The 18,367-nt window shown below is 40.4% G+C and overlaps 1 protein-coding gene across 5 annotated transcripts in view; it reads left to right on the top strand.

The window, feature by feature from the left end:
* Window positions 1–37: 37 nt before the first annotated feature.
* The window catches only part of LOC143280094 (glycogen debranching enzyme-like), an 80,883-nt gene continuing 62,553 nt past the window's right edge, over window positions 38–18,367 (top strand). For 4 of the 5 annotated variants that reach the window (XM_076584630.1, XM_076584629.1, XM_076584627.1 and 1 more), the window contains exons 1-6: window positions 77–180; window positions 10,131–10,222; window positions 12,365–12,587; window positions 13,788–14,072; window positions 15,217–15,493; window positions 18,011–18,119. In XM_076584630.1, the coding sequence (XP_076440745.1) occupies window positions 161–180; window positions 10,131–10,222; window positions 12,365–12,587; window positions 13,788–14,072; window positions 15,217–15,493; window positions 18,011–18,119 (1,006 nt within the window). In that variant the 5' untranslated portion in view covers window positions 77–160. Of the gene's footprint in view, window positions 192–10,130; window positions 10,223–12,364; window positions 12,588–13,787; window positions 14,073–15,216; window positions 15,494–18,010; window positions 18,120–18,367 lie in introns of all 5 variants that reach the window. The other variant, XM_076584628.1, reaches the window with a different exon arrangement.

The raw sequence follows: 18,367 nt of genomic DNA, 5'->3' as shown, positions 1-18,367 counted from the left end.
TTGTCTTGAACTTTCTCTTCGACCTTCAACGAGCATACTCTGCACGCAAGTCAACCTTAGTCGGAGAGCTGTCAACGACCGTGAACGGGACGTGAATGTGTTTGAAGAGCACGGAGAGTTCATAAGCAGATAAATGCATGTTCTGTTTGCATTTATTTAAATGAACTTTCCGTGTTTGGGGTAAGCAAACGGTAAGATTTTGATATTTGCTTGGGCTTATTTTGTTTCAATATTTGCAACAATGTTGCATTTAGCATCTAACGGGTCTGCGACTGGGCGCTGCTATCAGGGTCGTGAGATGAGCTGACCAGAGAAAAGTTTTTTTTGCATCGCAAGGCCATTATTTCATTTACCGTTCCTTTTCTTAGCCCGGCTAGTGAAATATGAAGTCCACAGATATTGAATAGGTGCACAGTTTTGGAGACAGCAATGGTTCTTATAGCTGGATCGATATGCCATTGTGTTGTTGCCGTCCTGAGATAACAGACGACCAGGCTGAGAAAAAAGATCAGGCACCTGAACAACCACCACCGCCGCCGCCACCACCGCCACCACCGCCACCGCCACCTCCAGCAGAACCTGAGCCCACTGAAGAAGAATTGCTGATGTCAAAGCTGTTGTATCCTAAACCAGGGGAGCTTGGTATTGTGTGGGGGGATAAAATCATCTGTTGCATAGAAACGGGCCTTCCCGAACTCGTGACAAGGGATACACAAACAGACGAAGTTCACGCCACTCAAACATGCGAACAGTGTCCGAATTGTGCCGGGGTGACAACTCAGTCCACGGTGACAACTCAGTCCAGACAACTTCCACAACCAGATGATGCTTCCCATCAAACTATTCCAAGTAAATCTTTTGAAGGGAAATTTTCAGGAAATGTACATCAGATGGACCTTCCCCTAAGGTAAAAAGTGTACCATTATTATTATTATTGTATATATATATTTGATTGCTTGATAGTTTGCACACTGACATTTAACATGTGAAGACGGCATGGTGTCAAGGCCACTGTAGATTTCATTATTATCTTGATTTTGCATAATGAACCAGTTATTACACAAAGTGATTTTGCATAATGAACCAGTTATTACACAAAGTAGATGATGCAGATAATTATGATCAGTGAAAGAGTTCATGAAAATTGGACACTATGATATGCATTTTTTAATTAAAACCTTTGTATTTTGACTGAAATTTATTACAGTGAAGTGGACATGAATTTGATAGGCTTATAAATAAAATTGGGGCCATCAAGACTTTAGAGGAAACTTGGAAACTGAATGTGGGGATATATGGCAAATGTATGTATATATATATGTAAGGCCATGAGAGTTGATAACCTCAAAAAGTGTTACTGTTAGATAAGATCTTGTAGTATGCTGGCATTTTAACATACAGAATATATCAATAAAAATATTAAGAGGAGAAAAAAGAAAGATGTGATTGACTTATTTTAACTGACTTGGCTGGGGTTGTGTTATATTCTATCTGCAATGGAGTGGCAGCCTATTGCAGGAGTATGCCCATTGGATAAATCACCTGGATGCAATGCAACTGAAAGAGTCCAAAGTTTGATTTCACAGGTCACCACCATAAATATGATTTGTGCTGTGCTGTGGTCTGGGTGCTAGTCTGTTAGAAAAGAAACCGTGATCCTGTGTTCAGCATTCACTCGGCACACTCAAGTTCACAGCATCCACAGCAACAAAGGAGTCGATCATGGCAGACTTCTGCTACTGTGTTATGTACCGGCAAGGTGTTACCTTAAATGGATGCAGAGACAGAGACAGGAGGGATGAAAACTGGAGATTGCTCTGATTTTGCCTCAGAGAAACCTGGCTATTGTTATTGAAGAATAATACAATGCAGTGGAATGCATTTACCTCAGTCATGCTTCCTATTGAAATTCAAGGTCAGAGACCAAGGCTACATGTGCTGATCAAGCATGTTGATAGAAAAGGTTTGTAGACCTGTTCAAGAGGCAAGATCTTGCATGTAATCTCAATCACACTTTGTACAGTGTTGATTTATTAAGTTGAGACCAAGTATCAGTAAAGAGTCAAGGTCAGAGTTGGGACTGTTTTTAGTCAGCAGTGTGAAAGGTTAAAGGTCAAAGGTCAGCATCTCATGGCAAACTGTAGAAACCTTGTGGACGCAATAGTCATGCAGGCAGTTTGCAACAGATTTGGTATAGTGACTGGCATGGTATGAAAAGAGCATGATATGTATTGATAGTCAAGATCATAACTTGGCTTTAAAGAAAAATAGGATCTTTGCACCCAGTCTTGATCAGTTCAATACAGTTGTTGGTCATGATAAGAGCAAAATCCTCAGAAACTAGAATGAAGGTCGGAGGTAAAGGTTAAAGATTGCAAAATGATGGAGCTTCAATGACATTGATTTTTTACAGTGATTGGTTTTAGCTAGCACTTAAAAACCCTTTGAAAGTGAAGTTAGTAGAGTTAAAAATGCCAAACTCAAAGTGGAAGTTGGAACAGCATAATATGTATGTGTGTTAAAAATGCCAAACTCAAAGTGGAAGTTGGAACAGCATAATATGTATGTGTGTGTGTATGGGTCACTCACCAAAGGTGGGGACCATTATGTAACATGGGGATTAAAAAAAAGAAAAAAGAAATGGGAGTATTCTGAAATGCATTATTATATACTGTTCAAAGAAAGAAATGCAACAGCCCATTACATTGAACTGATCTTTATTTTTTTGCCAGTTGGAAAAAAATTGTAGAAAAATAACGAAAGAACCAAGAATGTTCAAACTTGCTACACCGTGAAGGTTGTTCTTTTGGCATTTCGTTCAGTTTCAAAGGTGCAGTAACTGTCCAGTGAGCCAAGTCAGAATCAGTAGGGGGTTTGACCATCCTGGGCAGCAATGACTGCTCGGCACTGGCAGGACATGGATCTGATGAGATGGGTGATCAATTGTTGTGGGATGGCATGCCACTCCTCTTCGAGTGCCTTGGAACAGATCCTGAAAGTTTTCTGGTGTGTTGACCTTGGCGTGGAGCCGTCTGTCCAGCTTGTCCCATGTGCTCAATTGGATTGAGATCTGGAGACAGTGAGGGCCAGGGCAGCATGTTAACGTTGTTGACAGCCAGGAAGGTCTGCATATAATGTTCAGTCTGGCATTATCTTGCATGAAAATGGCGTGTGGGGCAGCCAGTAGTGGGAGAGCATGAAGCTGCAGGATATCAGCCACACAACACTGGGCATTCAGAGCCCTATCAACTCACACCAATTGACTACATCCATTGTCACTGATAGCACCCCAGACCATCACACCCCCACCACCCCGAACAGATGCTTGGTCAACGCGGTTTGCTGCATAGCGTTTGATCATTCTTCGGAAGACTCGTTGTCTCCTGTTGCAGAGGAATTGTGATTCGACACTGAATAGCATGTGGTTCCAGTGACAGGCTGGAGTCCAGAAGCGATGCTCAGTGGCCCACTGGAGGCGGTCTAAGCGGTGGTGTCTTGTGAGGACAGGTCCTCTGACCGGACGTCAAGCGTGCAGGCCAGCTGCATACAGCTGATTGCGGATGGCCTGGTTGGAGACATGTGGCACTCCATTCAGTGCCTGGACTGTGGATGAGGCTGAAAGGAAGCAGTTTAGCAGATGTCGTAGGCTAATAAAGCGGTCCTGGGTTGCTGTTGCTCTTGGTCTTCCAGTTCCAGTGCATTGTGTGTCTGCTGTGACACCAGTGACGTCCAGACTGGCCCACAGCTGACTGATGCTGCTTTGTGCCATGTTGAAATGGGGTGTGACATCAGCTTGAGATTGTCCTGCCTGCTTGAGTCAGATGGGGTATTTTTGGCATTGGAATTTCTGCATTCAGATCCGATTTGACATACTGCAATTTTTCTGGGTTTCATAGCCATGATGTGAGTAAACAGTTCATTGGCATTCCCAATCAAAAACATGACTGCCATGTGAAGCACGCACAAATAAAGACGATGAGATATTTTCACCACAGACTCACAATTTGTACATGCAGCATGCTCTGCGTGTGCATGAATGTTTCTTACAAGTCACTTAACAATCCTAATCATATACAAGCCGTACCCAACCAATCTGTATTGTGCAATGATATTGCAATGAGTTTTGAACATTGTTGCGTTTCTTTTTTGAACAGTGTATGCATGTTGTATTGTGCTGTGCATGAATTTCTAATTATACTATGCAATGTTATATGGTTTGTGTGCTGGCTGGTCTCAAAGAGTTATTGTGTATGTCTGAAAATGCCCAGAAAAACATGGACACCCAAAACAAAATTTTTCACTCCAGTACATAATTTGAGCAAAATAATTTTGTAAGTGATGAATAAGCAAACTAAAAAAAGGAGAAGAAAAAAGACAAACAGTAATAATGATAGAAATCTGGGGTTTACAAAATCAAAGAATAGATTTTAAACTTTTTATTATTTTTTTTATTTAATGTTTTTTTGTTTTTTCTTTAATCTGCATTTGCGCACAATCATAATGTGATGATAAAAATCACTCTTTTTTTTTCTTTTTCTTTTTTTTCTTTTTTGTGCAAGAATTTCTACATTGGTTGATTACAGAAAGTGAACAAAAATTTTTTTTTTTTTTTTTTGAAACCCTAAAAGAGTCAGTAATTTTCAGAAATGTTGGAAATTAATGATGTGTAACATGGACATTTGATGTCCTGAAAAACAAAGACACATCTTCATTTGTACCAAAGCAGCAGTAGCACAGCTGAAAACTTGGATTGCAAAAAATGTACAATGAAATGTGGATGAAAACTGTCCAACCTTTTTTTTGCCATGTCTGTGATTTTAAATTATTTCCACAGAAATTACTTGGAGAGGGTGGGAGTGGGTGGGGGACTTTGATGTGATGTGACACTACTGCCAGTGTTTTGATGACAAAGTCAGAAAGAAAAAACATACTGATGCCTTTTTCTTGTCATTCGCCCTGATAAGGAAAGGCCCGTTATGTGTTGTTGATCCAATGAACTCTCATGCAAAACATTATATATTAATTATATCAGTATTAGATTATACTTTGGTCTGAGATTTAAATTTTTAGGATTATGAAGAAAGAAACATTTAGCGTTGTTTGTTAAATGTCAGGTTAAAACAAAGAATGTCTTTCAAATGTTCATATACAGCTTGAATGAAAATGATGTCAGAAAAAGATTTTCAAATTTGCACTTTTTTTTTTATTCATTATAATGAGACATGTAGAGATGACAAATATCCAACCACAACTGCCCTGTTGTTACAAGTGACCGCCATTAAAAAAAAAAAAAAAAAGAAAAAAAAAGGAAGAAAAAAAAAAAAAGAGAGATATCAGCCAGATTTTCTTACTGAACCTCATAATCATAACCATATTCATTGAAGAGAACGACTGCAAGCTAGGCATTCAAAGAGATTTTATGGAAAAATAAAATTTCTTGTCTGCTGCCCTCTTCTTTCCTGCCGCCATATTTGTAGGACTTTCTGATCACAACCTTCCCATTTTGTGACGAACTATTCATCTCCTATAAAATAAGATAAGCCGCCGTGGCGAAGTGGTTAGCGTGTGTCCTAAGTACGTTAAAACAGAACAGGCACCACTGAACACCACCGAAGTGACTCAGCAGCAGTGCAGGGTCTCCTGTGGTGTATGGCCTCCTGGCAACCTAACATCGATGGTTCCCTGTGGACTGCCGACACTGGAACTATGATGGACGAACCCGGGTGTGGGGGAATCTAAATGAGCGGCGTGGGAGTAATGCTACTGAAACGGTGCAGATGATGTGGCAGCAAAAAAAAAAAAAAAAAAAGAAAAAAAAAAGATATTAGAAGTAATTTGATCATCCTTTATTGTACAAGTTGCAAAAACTAGATCTTACCTTTGACAAGGACGCAAACTGATCTCTGACTGATGATCAAAGCAAAGACAGGAATTTTTGATACAGTTCACACAGGATCCACAATGTAGTTTACAGTGTTCAAGTATATTCTTCAGCTGTTCTAGCAATTTCAAAGGCAAAAGTCTAGCTTTTTGAGTTTTTCATTCAAAAAACGAAAATTGTGAACTTTGTTCCGTCACATGTAAAATGAAAAATATTAAAAAAGTAGACACAAAAATATTTGGCATTTTCAAATCATTTAAATTGATTAACACAACCACTTTTACCTGTTAGATTAGGTTTTTCAAGTGTAAACAAATGTCAGCCTTCTTTCATACTCAAATAGGGCATGTTTTCAAGTGTAAAAGTGTACTGGATACTTCTTGAAAGTTCATGTACACTGGGACACAAGATGTTACAAGTGACTGTCACGTGGAATCATAGGTCAAGATACAGAAAGTAGAATTTAAGTAAATCACAGTATATGCAAAAAAATGATGTGTAATGTCTACATTTTTTTATTTTTTTATTAAATTTTTTTTTTTTTTTACATCTTTTATTCGTGTCTTATTGGAGTAAGCAAACATGCAATGGAAGCACTGTCTTCATTTGATTGCCATTTGTGCTCAGTATTGTGCTTGGCAGAGTATTCACAAACACTATCCTTGTTTTTCCTTCGCTGTGCTTGGCAGAGTCGACCTTTTTTTTCTGTGCTGTTGCAGGAAACAATCTTTTTACTTGTCTTTTTCTTTGATAAATGTTTTGAGTCAATTTTCAGTTTAGGACACACTCCATTCTAACTATCTGTCTGTCTGTCTCCCATTCTCTCTCTCTCTCTCTCTCTCTCTCTCTCTCACACACACACACACACACACACACACACACACACACACACACACACACACAGAGCAATCTGTTAAATTAAAAAAAAAGAAAAAAAAAGAGAAGTGAATCTATGTTGTAGCCTGTTTTACTTTGTGTGTGCATGTGCACATGTAAGTCTCCCCATGCTTCCACCACCCCCCTCTGCCACCCCCCCAACCCCCACCAGAACCCAAATGAAAAATCTTGCTGTGACTGGTGAATTATGTTTCCACTGTGTGAAGGATCTGGAGAGAAGCCAAACACACTGTGTGGTCATTCAGATTCTGTTTCTTTCATGTGTTTTTGTATATCTGCAAGGAAAGAGCAGAACTCCTTTTCTGTAGTTTAAGCTCTTCAGATAAAATGTCTGGGTGAAAGAAATTCTGCTGAAAATTTTTAAAGAGTGGGGGGGGGGGGGGGAATGTGTACTTTTGTTTCTTCCATTATTTCTTTCTTTGTCAGCTATCCAAACTAGTTTGAGATTAAGTGTGTAACAGTTGTGTGCATTGTAAATTGTATGTTTCCTGATTCAGTTAATGTTTAAGTCTTCGTTTTAAGTTCATACCTCGGAAGGGAGTTATTTACAGTTTAAAAGAAGAAGCAAATTTTCTCTCATCTTTGTATTCAGTACAGTCAAGATTTAAAAAAAGGAGAAATTAATCAGTAAATGGGAGAGAAATATCTTTCGTAGACAGTTTCTCTGTTTCAATTTTCTCACGGAGGCATTACTGTGTTCGGACAAATCCTTATACGCTGCACCACATCTTGGCAGATGCCTGACCAGCAACATAACCCAGCGCACTTTGTCAGGCCTTGAGTGCATACATACATATATATATATATATATATATGTGTGTGTGTATGTGTGTGTGAATATACATATATATATATATATATATATATATATATACATATACATATATATTTCATTTATTTGTGTACCTATCAGAGTGCATTTCCTCTGCAGAATTTTGCCAGAGGACAACACTCTCGTTGCCATCATGGGTTCTTTTTCAGTGAGCCAAATGCATGCTGCACGTGGGACTTTGGTTTATCTTGTCATCCGAATGAGTAGATGCTCAGTTTGATTTTTTCAGTTAAGCTTGGGAGAAAGGGCGAGAGCGGGATTTGAACCCAGACCCTCACAGACTCTGTATTGGCAGATGAGCGGTTAACCATTCTGCCACCTTCATCCTAGAGAACTTAGACAACACTAAACTTGAACTAAAGAAGCAATTGTCAGTTTTGTAAGATGACTGCTGCTTTTTCTGTCCTTTTTATTCTAATAAGGCAGTTTATGATCCTTACTGATGCATTTAGTGATGTGTTTGTATGTGTGTGCACACACAGGAGGCAGAGAGTGTTGCAAACATGGTATCCCAGGGCATGTGTGCTTGTGGCTGAAAAATGTTTTATGGTTGAATATTAAAAATGTGTGGTAGGATTTTGGGGTCACAATTTACTTCTACCCCCATTACACCACCCATACTTGTTCCAGGACCACATGTTCACACACACACACACACACACACACACACACACACACATTTTTAGATATATATTTTTTCTTTTTTTATCAACCGAGATACGCTGGTTGAAGTTGGTCACATTGTGACATTCTTCATTGTATAAGAAATGGAGCTGTTGTCTTGACTTTCCTGGCACCCGAGGCAGAAAGTGACATGTGCCACTCACCTGTTTCGCAGCAGAATAAGAAATTGTGGTCTTGCCTGATGGCATGACCCAGCCTCTATTGTTTTCCCTTGAACCAAGACAGCTTTTATCAATGGTTTCCAGTCAACACATGCTGAGTAAGCTCAGTTTACAGTCCTAGTTCGGAGTCGATCCCACAGTGCTGTGTGAAAATAACCAGTATTGTGCAAACTGTATCTGGCAGGCAGAGGGCAGGTTTTGTCCATTGCAAGTAGCACAGGAAGAGTTGATCAGTAGGCTCTCTGCCACAAGGTGACTGTTTTTGCCAGCTGAATAACAGGTCAGTGGCTACGCATTTTGAATGGAGAGTCAGAGCTTGTCTTTGGTAAGATTAGTTGGTAGTTTGATGATAAATACTTTGTACAACAAAGTTCAGTTCTACAGGAATGTCACTTGGAGGATTTTTGCACTTCTACAAGAATTGATGTTCCATGTATTAATCTGAAATTGTAAGCAGTGAATTGTGTTTTCCATTTTGATGGCTTTATGTGTGTGAATGTAACTTTCATCGCACAGACTTTTGCACATTTGATTCTGCTTTGTCATGACTTTCTGGTTCATTTGGTGCTATTCATTTTTGCTGTTGCCTTAACCAACCACTGTGCGCGCACACACACACACACACACACACACACACACACATATATGCATGGGAATATAGATGATGTCGACAGTACTGGAACTCCTTTTCTTTTCTACTACTTAATTTTTTTTTTTTTTTTTTTTTTAAATTTTTTTTTTAAGTGTTCAGTCTGCCAGTTCATGAGATTTATTTGTACAAACATGAAAAGATGGAAACCGGGAATACACAAGGTTATGCGTTTTGAATGTTTAAAAGATAATGCTTTATCTAAATTCTTTTCTTTTTTTTTCTTTTTCTTTTTTTAATGATCCACAGTGGCATTTGACTTCAGCAATAGGTTTACAAACACCTGGGAATCGTACTAAACACCTTGAATATTGCCATGTATCACAGTATCATAAGTATGGTTTAGAATTTAGTCAGGACTTACAGATAACCAGACATTCTGTGGGTAGGAGAAATGTTCCAGAGCAACTTGTAGAATTAGAACATACTGTACAAAAATCTCTTCAAGATTTTACTAACCGAAATTGCAGTTCTCATCTCTTGCTGCAGACAAAAAATGCAAGTGTCATAAGCTTGCACGCGTGATACCAAGTGTTTCCTCTGGGTTCCCAGCATGATGTTTTTCATTTTTGGCCTTTGGTGTTCCAAAGGTTTTAAAAAAGTTACAAGGATGAAAAATTGATATGACCCCCAAAAGTTTTAGGTAGCATTTGTTAACAAAATGCCAAGATCTCCCCCCCCCTCACCCCCCCCCCCCTCCCCCCCAACAGATAGTGACTCAGAATTAAAAATGTGACTCACACTGTGACAAGGTTTTGTGCACACATATGCACATAATGAGATATGCATGAATGCACACTTAGATTTGCATATACACACATGCACAAGTGCATGCATACAAATACACACATATGCACTTACACTTCTACACACATACATGCACGCACACATATGCATGCGCGTGTGCACGCACACACACAAACACACACACATGTAATGTGCATGTGTTCGAAAAGGAGTGATACAACATATTTGGCTTGAATGAACATTTATTTTTCTTAAAAAAAAAAGGCTATTTGTTTGCAGAGTCAAACCAACCATGCCTACCCACCAGGTCCGTGTTCATCATCTGAACATTGGAGAAAACAGGGAGAACACACTGTACAGATTAGAGAAAGGTAAGCTGGTTTCGAAAGGTTTGAACACTGCATGGCCATGACACACAGCACTGTGCCTTAGGCACATGTGAACTGCGGCAGTGCATCAGCAAAGCTGTTACATTGCTCCCAGTCCTTGCACCCATACTCGAACGCAGACATGAAAACAACACACTGTCATGGATTGATGCATACAGTTACTTGTTTAAAAAGGGTCTAAAGTTGATGTGGACCCACCCCCCTGTCTCCAACATCCTTGCCCCCCCCCGCAAAAGACAGAAAAGAAGAAGGAAAATCTAATTGTATGCACATTTAGAATGGAATCTTTAAATACTTTGTATTTGTTTAGCTTGAAGTTCAGCATAACTATAAAGGCATGTACCACAGAACTTGCTGCGCATGCACACGGCCTGTATATTATTATAAGTGTTTTTGCATAGACCTTTCTCTGGTGACTACTTCCAGGTGGTCATTATGTGAACAACAGTTTTGTCCATTTGCATCTTGTCATTCAGTTATATTGCCTTTTTTTGTGTGTGGCAATTAAAAATGTGTGTGGAATTTCTATTACAAAAAAAAAAGAAGAAGAAGAAAAATAACAGATTTAAGATGACAGTTGTATAGCAGCCTAAAAGGAAATGCTGCCCTGGCAGATTTGAAGTGATTCTTTTATGATGTAAACTCAGCATGAATATTTAAGTCTCTGCAGGCAGGTGCAGCTGCTGAGGTCAGACACATGCAGGCGTTTGTGTTCTGTGACATTTTTCAGTCACCGTTCTCCCCCCCTCTTTAACCATTACTCAGAGCGTAAGTGGTTTCGTCTTATCTGGAGTTGGCCTTTACTTACACCACCCCCACCCCCCACCCCCTGCCCCCACCACCACCCCCACGCACCCCAAGTTCTCTGCTGTCCTACTCCACACTTGTATCAAAGGTTACCTACCAGCTTTCTGGTAAATGGCATTTGTTTTATTCCCTTCAGCAGGTTTAACATTTTGATGCAACTGGGTGATTTCTGTTCAGTGTAGGTTATAGATATATATGCGGTGTGTATGTGTGTGTGTGTGTGTGCGTGCGTGCATGCACGCACTCATTCAGTTGGAAAACATGGTTAGACCAATTCTTTGAGGGAAATACAACCTATGTTTTTACTGTTTAGATAGATAAAGTCATTGAAAATGACAATTCAGGACGACAGGCCAAAATTAGGTTTGAGGGTTTGGGTATCACAGAACTTGCATCTTTAATCCAGGTTAAGAGCAGTGATTTATCATTGGTAGTGTGTGAACTGTACTTATATTAAGCTGAGGTCAGAGGTCATGGGTGGAGCAATAGAAAAAAAGTTGATAGGCATGATAGAGCTTGAGTCTTGCATCCAGTCTTCTTTAAACTTTGTTCAATGATTTGTCATAGCCTTGGTGAGGGCAAATGTTCTATTGAAGATCAGGGTCAAAAGTCAAGATCACAGGTTGACGGAATGGGAAAAAAATAACTTGGAGATGGAAGCACAATAAACTGAATATAGCTTGAGATTGGCACACATCTTCAAATTTAGTACTGTGGTTGGTTTTTGCTTGAACTTTTAAAGTCAAGGTGAAAGGTGAAGGTTATTGCATAGTGCTATTCCAGTTACAGTTTGTGAGGGGATAGTAAATTCTGCAGTGCCCCCTCTGCTCCTCCCCCTCCCTCCGCCCAGTCGCTGTTGTTTTGCCTTTTTGATCATTTAGTTGATCATTCCATGGGACTGCTTTGTGTGTTTTAGTTTTTAGTGTCAGACACATAAAAACATGTCAGTCCCCCACCCCCACCCCAATCCACTTCCAGTTGGATGACACAAAGTATTTTCAGGCATTGCTGCAGATGTGGTGAAATACTGCTTGGAGTTTAACCTGTTTTGCTTTAGATAAGCACACTGTTGGTGTATATTTTAAGATATTGGATTAATTTGAATTTCATATCTTTCATGTGCAGATTATGATAAAAAAAAAGGTGATGTTTCTTATGGTTTGGATATGTTGGATAGGTGCATTATTATTATTTTTTTTTTTTCCTTTTCCAAGATATCAGCTTCATATTTGATTTCTTTTTCTGACCACAGATTATGATATGTAATTATTCTTACGCAGTTTGAAGGTTTCATCATCTTATGATTGTGATGTTTAGGATGGGTGCTGCGATTTCTGTTGGGGCCATCCCTGCATTCGTCTCTGGTGAGACTTTTCTGCAACCACCCCCCTGATGAGAAAACTCCCTTTGATCGCCACACCTACCGTGAGCTGGAGTGGCACTGCCCCACTGGGATGCGCTCAGATCTCACTGACGTTTACGCTGATATCAAGATGGTTTTGTCTGGCTCTTTCAACTACTTTTTCACCATTGATGAGGGGTGAGGGTTACTTGAACTATGGTCAGTCTCACCTGAGATCATTGAATGTCTGTGACAGACTGTGAGGTGAGGTAGACAGTTATAGAACAAGTGCTTCATTGTTTTTGTTATTGTCGTTTATATCCCAGGTGACAGTTTCATGACATGTGATTCTTAGTTTTAGTTACTATTTATATCCCAAGTGTACTCAGTCTTTACCAGCTGTGTCCCATAACTTTTTCTGTTTGGTGTCGCGGTCTAAAGTAACTATCCTCACCAGTATTTTTCAGCCATTCATCTTGTGCAAAGTGAGCATGCCTGCAGAGAGTGAACTAGCAGCAGATAATTATGTATGAACATTGAGAGTTGGTTTGGATTTTCTAGTTTGATATTCGTTCTTTGGGTGAGTTAACAGTCAGAAGTTGTGTAAAGATATTGAAAGTTGATTTGGTTTTACCAGTTTCATGTTAATTCTTTTCCCTTCTAGCAGCAACCATCTTCTTTCTTGCTTTGCTTTTTTCATTCACCATCATTTGACTTTGTTCCACCACCCCTTCTCTCTCCCGTCCCCTAGACAGGTAAAAGAGAAGTTGGAGGCCAGGTTTGTGTGACAGTGTCAGTTTGTTTCTCAATAAGGTGCCTCTGCGTTCAGAACAATCCCTATATGCTACACTACATCTCTTAGGCCGATGCCTGACCAGCAGCATAAACCAGCGCGTTTAGTCAGGCCTTGATTGCACCCATGTATGTTCGTGTACTAAATTTTGCCAGAGTACGACACTCATGTTGTCATGTGGGTTTTTTTTCAGTACGCCAAGTGCGTGCTGCACATGGGACCTGGGTTTATTGTCTCATCCCCAAATAACTTGGTTTGATTTTCCAGTCCAACATGGGAGAGAGGGCAAGACCAGGAATGGAGCCCACACCCTCACTGACACCGTATTGGCATATATGAGTCTTAACCATTCTGCCATCTTCCTCCTTAAAGCAGACAATTGTGTATGAATATTGGTTTGGTTTTACCATTTGATGTTCTCTCTTTTCCCTTCTTGCTCATGCTGCACCATCTTCAGTTGCTTTTTCATTCATCATCATTGATTTTTCTTTTTCTCTTTTTTTTTTTTTTTTTTTTTTAATCCCTACCCCCTTCCCATGTTTTAACGGGTAATGGCCAAGTTGGAGACAGGCTGTGTGTGTGTGTGTGACAAAACATTGTTGCAGCACGGACATCACCAAAGCCAATGGGCAGGGCTACTTCCTGGTGGACCCCACCTTGAGTGTGGGGCGTGACGAGGAGATTACCATGGACTGCCTGCAGGTACAAACTGTCATCACCAAGCTGCTGGGCCCCTTTGAGGAGTGGGAGAACAGACTGGCTGTGGCCCGTGAGACTGGCTACAACATGATTCACTTCACGCCCGTTCAAGAGCTCGGCATCTCCAACTCTGCTTACTCCATCCGCGACCAGCTCCATCTCAGCCCAGCCTACTCAAAGCCCGGCGGAAAGTGGGTGATTGTTATTATGATGATAATTGATAGTCATATACAGCCTGTCTTTGATCAGAGACCAAACTCCTAAGTAAGCGCTTTAAACAGTCATTGGCACAACAGGCTTCCTACCTGGCATAAAGTGGGTGGTGGTTGTGATTATGTCAGTACAGTTATATACAGCCGGTCTTTGGTCAGAGACCAAACTCTTAAGTAAGCGCTTTAAACAGTCATTTGCACAACAGGCTTCCTACTGGGGTACAGCTGCCTTTTTTTAGCCGCTCCTCATTTGTTTCCAGTGTCATTCAGTCATGCTTTCAATCCTGTGCAGTTCAGTTCAGTTATTTAAGACTTGCAAGGCTTTTTTATGTGTTTTTTTTTGGGGGGGGGGTTGTTTGTTTTTGTTCTTGTTGGTTTGGCTTTGAAGTATTGTTGTCGATTTTTTTCTTTTTTTTTTTACGATTTTTTATAATCTGGGGATGATAAATTAACCGGAAAGGCTGACATCCTCAACATGGCCTAGTCTTATTTGCCTCAGTTAAGGAGCTAAATGGTTAAGATAATGTGTCATGAAGTGGTGAACCTTGTTTTGTGTGTGTGTGTGTTTGTTGTTTGGGTTTTTTTGTTTTTGTTTTTTTGTTTGTTTTTTTGTAGTTGGGTAGATGTGACAGTTTGTGCTGATGCGTTGTATGTTTTGACAGTCCTGATATAGGCCCTGTGCAGTCGGCTGGTGCAGGGTTTTGAAAAAAATTGTTTGTTGGTGTTTTTTTTTGTTTGTTTTTAAAGATTCCTTGTATGCTTTACCCAGCAGTATGGATGAGGAAAGGGGACAGTAGTGAACAGTTGAAAGAGATGCTGAACTGGAACATTGTAATCAGATTGTGTGCCATGGCATTGAAGGGTGATTGCCCCAGCATGCTGGTTTTTTTTTGGTTTTTTTTTGGTTTTGTTTTTAAGTCTAATGACTGTCCTTGTCAGATACTCTTTTGAAGAGGAGAAGAAGCAAAAAAAACAACAAAAAAAAAAAAACAACAAAACCACCCAACCTTTTTCTATACCTTGACACATAAATTAAGAATTTTATGTTAATTTTATTTCTTCTCATGCAGCAGCAGAAACTGATGTGCGAGCGACCTATCGGACTGCTGGTTTGGGTTTTCAGGGTGTATGAGTTGCAAGACCTGAAGAAGCTAGTGCACAAGATGCACACCGAGTGGCGCGTCATGTCGCTGCAAGACCTGGTGTTCAACCACAGCTCCAAGGACAGCCCCTGGCTCCTGGAGAACCCCAGCTGCACCTACAACCTGAAGAACACGCCTCACCTGCGCCCTGCCTACCTGGTGGACTGTATCCTGCGCTACTTCAGCGAGGAGGTGGCTGACGGGAAGTGGGAGCAGAGGGGGATTCCGGCGGTAGTCAGCGATGAAGGCCAGTTGCAGGTGAGTTGTCGGTGCAGTGTTTTATTTAGGTGGTCCTTGGATATGTCCAAGTTTCCAGGCTGGTTACCACTTGTCCAGGGTTGCTGCTGTGTTTTATTTTATTTAGGTGGTCCTCAGATATGTCCAAGTTTCCAGGCTGGATACTATCTGTCCAGGGTTGGTGCAGTGTTTTGTTTTATTTAGGTGGTCCTCGGATATGTCCAAGTTTCCAGGTTGGATACCACCTGTCCAGGGTTGGGAATCTGGATGCTTTGATAGTTTATCAAATCAATTTGTGCATGGATCCTGGATTTTCTAAGATGCAGACCGCAAGTTGTTGGTGACCTCACCTCCTCCACATGCATTTTCAACATAGGCGCCGCACAGGGATTTGTTCTACCCCCACTGTTGTACTCAATATTCACACATGACTGCAACTCATGATGAATGTAACACCATGGTCAAGTTTGCCGATGATACTACTCTAGAAGGGCTGAATACAAACAATGATGAGTGAAAATGTAGGGAAGCAGTACTAGAACTTGTCAGAGGGTGTGATCAAAACAACTTAGAACTCAGTGTATCAAAAACAAAAGAAGTAATATTAGATTTTAGGAAGACCAGATCTGACCCCTCATCACTTGTCATTAAAGACAGTCAAGTAGAGATCATCAGCAAATTTAGATTTCTCGGACAGATCATTTTTGATGATTTGAAATGGGAGCAAAATACAGAAAAAATTGTTAAGAAAGGAGTCTGCTTTCTTTGGCCCCTCAAAAAGTTCGGAATTAAAAAAGAAATCATAGTTGATTTCTGCAGAGCAGAAAGTGAGTTAACCTTCGCTATTACTGTTTGGTACGGAAACATTTCTAAGGCAGAAGTCGCAGCCCTGAACAGAATGGTAAAAACTGCCACCAAGATTACCGGGGCTTATTTACCTTCTCTAAACGACATGTAAGCAACTACTCAAAAAAGCAAAATCAATCAGCCAGGATGAATCACATCCAGTTTGGGGGATTTTCGAGATGCTCCCCTCTGGTCGACAGTACAGATGTATAAGGATGAAAACCAGTCACTTTGCCAGTAGCTTTTTCCCCAAAGCAGTCAGTGCCCTGTCTCTTGAACAAATCCATTATGGCTAAAGAGAATTGTGCAATCAACATCCATTTAGCTGAAGATCTAGTCATCAGCCCTATCCACTGTAATATGCTGCTTCTGTTCAAACGTGTGTGTGTGTTTCAGTGTGTGTGTGTGTCTGTGTGTGTGTGTGTACAAGTTCTCATATTGATATGCACATGTATGTATCCTGAATTCTACTGTATCTGTGTTTGTGTATGTTTTTCGATTTATGAACCTTTTATGTACTATCCCTATCCCCCCCCAATATTCCTTGTGACCCAGGTACACTTGGTAATAGACAAATTCTGTTCTATTTCTATTCTTATTGATGCAGTATCGATGCGATGGAGCAGTGTTGAAAGAATAGAAACTGCCTCTTTTCCAGGTTATGTGCTCATGGAAATATATCTTGCAGCTGTCCAGTCAAAATCATGCTTCATGTGGTTGATTCATTTGTGATCTTTGGTGTGTTTTTGGCCTGTTGCTTGAATACAAATAGAGAACTTGAAAATGAAATTTGCCTGACAGCAGAGCATGAAAAGCACAGAAATGAGTTTGGAAGTTTTGTTGTTGTGTTTTTTTCTTCTAAGTCTTATTGATGAGGAGAATGACAGTCATGTTGATGAGATCTATTCTGGTTTAAACCAACGTGCCAGTCAGCCTGAGAAATACAAGATTCCTGCAGTGTTTTTCTCTCAGGAGATATAAGCAATTCTAACCTGTCTAAGGCACATATATGGAGTGGATTACTCAACCCTGCCATTCCAGTCTTCCCATCTGTGCCCATAGCACACTCAGGCCCTGGGTATAAACTGGCTTGGGCTGAAACGTCCTCCAGTGATGAGGTTTGAATTGAAAACCTCCCAGTCTTCTGTCTTTGATTCAAATTGACGAGGCCAGCATGCCATGATCCTCGCTGCACCAGTCAGTGAAACGCAATGCTGCTTAGAAGTTTTCAGTTTCAGTTTCTCAAGGAGGCGTCACTGCGTCAGACAAATCCATATACACTACACCACATCTGCTAGGCAGATGCCTGACAGCAGCATGACCCAGCGTGCTTGTCAGGCCTTGAGTGCATGCTCACATATTTGTGTACCTATCAAAATAGATTTCTTTTTACATAATTTTGCCAGAGGACAACACTCTCGTTGCCATGGGTTCTTTTTCAGTGTGCCATGTGCGTGCTGCACGCGGGACCTTGGTTTATCGTTTCATCTGAAAGACTAGACTCTCAGTTGATTTTCCAGTCAAACTTGTGAGAAAGGGCGAGAGTGGGATTCGAACCCACACCCTCAAGGACTCTATATATTGGCAGCTGAGCGTCTTAACCATTCTGCCACCTTCCTCCTTGTGTGTTTAGAAACTAACAAAATACAGGTTCAGTGACAGGTGACAGCTTGGTTTTCTTGAATGTTCCAGACCATGCATCACATCCTTCACAATGAAATATTCCCCAAGTACAACATCAAGGAGTTCTTTCTCTGCAACATTGACCAGGCCATGAAAGATTTCAGAAAAGGCATTGAAGGTCAGTCTTACGTTAGCTGATGACAGTATCACAATTATTATTAACATTAAGTAGCATTATGTTATTTGATTCTGACCAGAGTAGAGAGCCACATATACATCTTGTATGAGCAGATGTGCATGCAAATAAAGAAATATGTCATCTTAAATCTGTATTATTATGTGAGTGTGTTATATGCCAATTCATAGGTGCACGCATGCGGGTTTGTGGGTGCCCTTGAGTGTGCATATGTATATGCATAGCGCATG

This window comes from Babylonia areolata, chromosome 3 (genome assembly GCF_041734735.1).
Source record: "Babylonia areolata isolate BAREFJ2019XMU chromosome 3, ASM4173473v1, whole genome shotgun sequence".
Classification (NCBI taxonomy): Eukaryota; Metazoa; Mollusca; class Gastropoda; order Neogastropoda; family Buccinidae; genus Babylonia; species Babylonia areolata.
The sequence above is the reverse complement of the archived record's forward strand: the minus strand, read 5'-3'. Positions and strand labels throughout refer to the sequence as shown.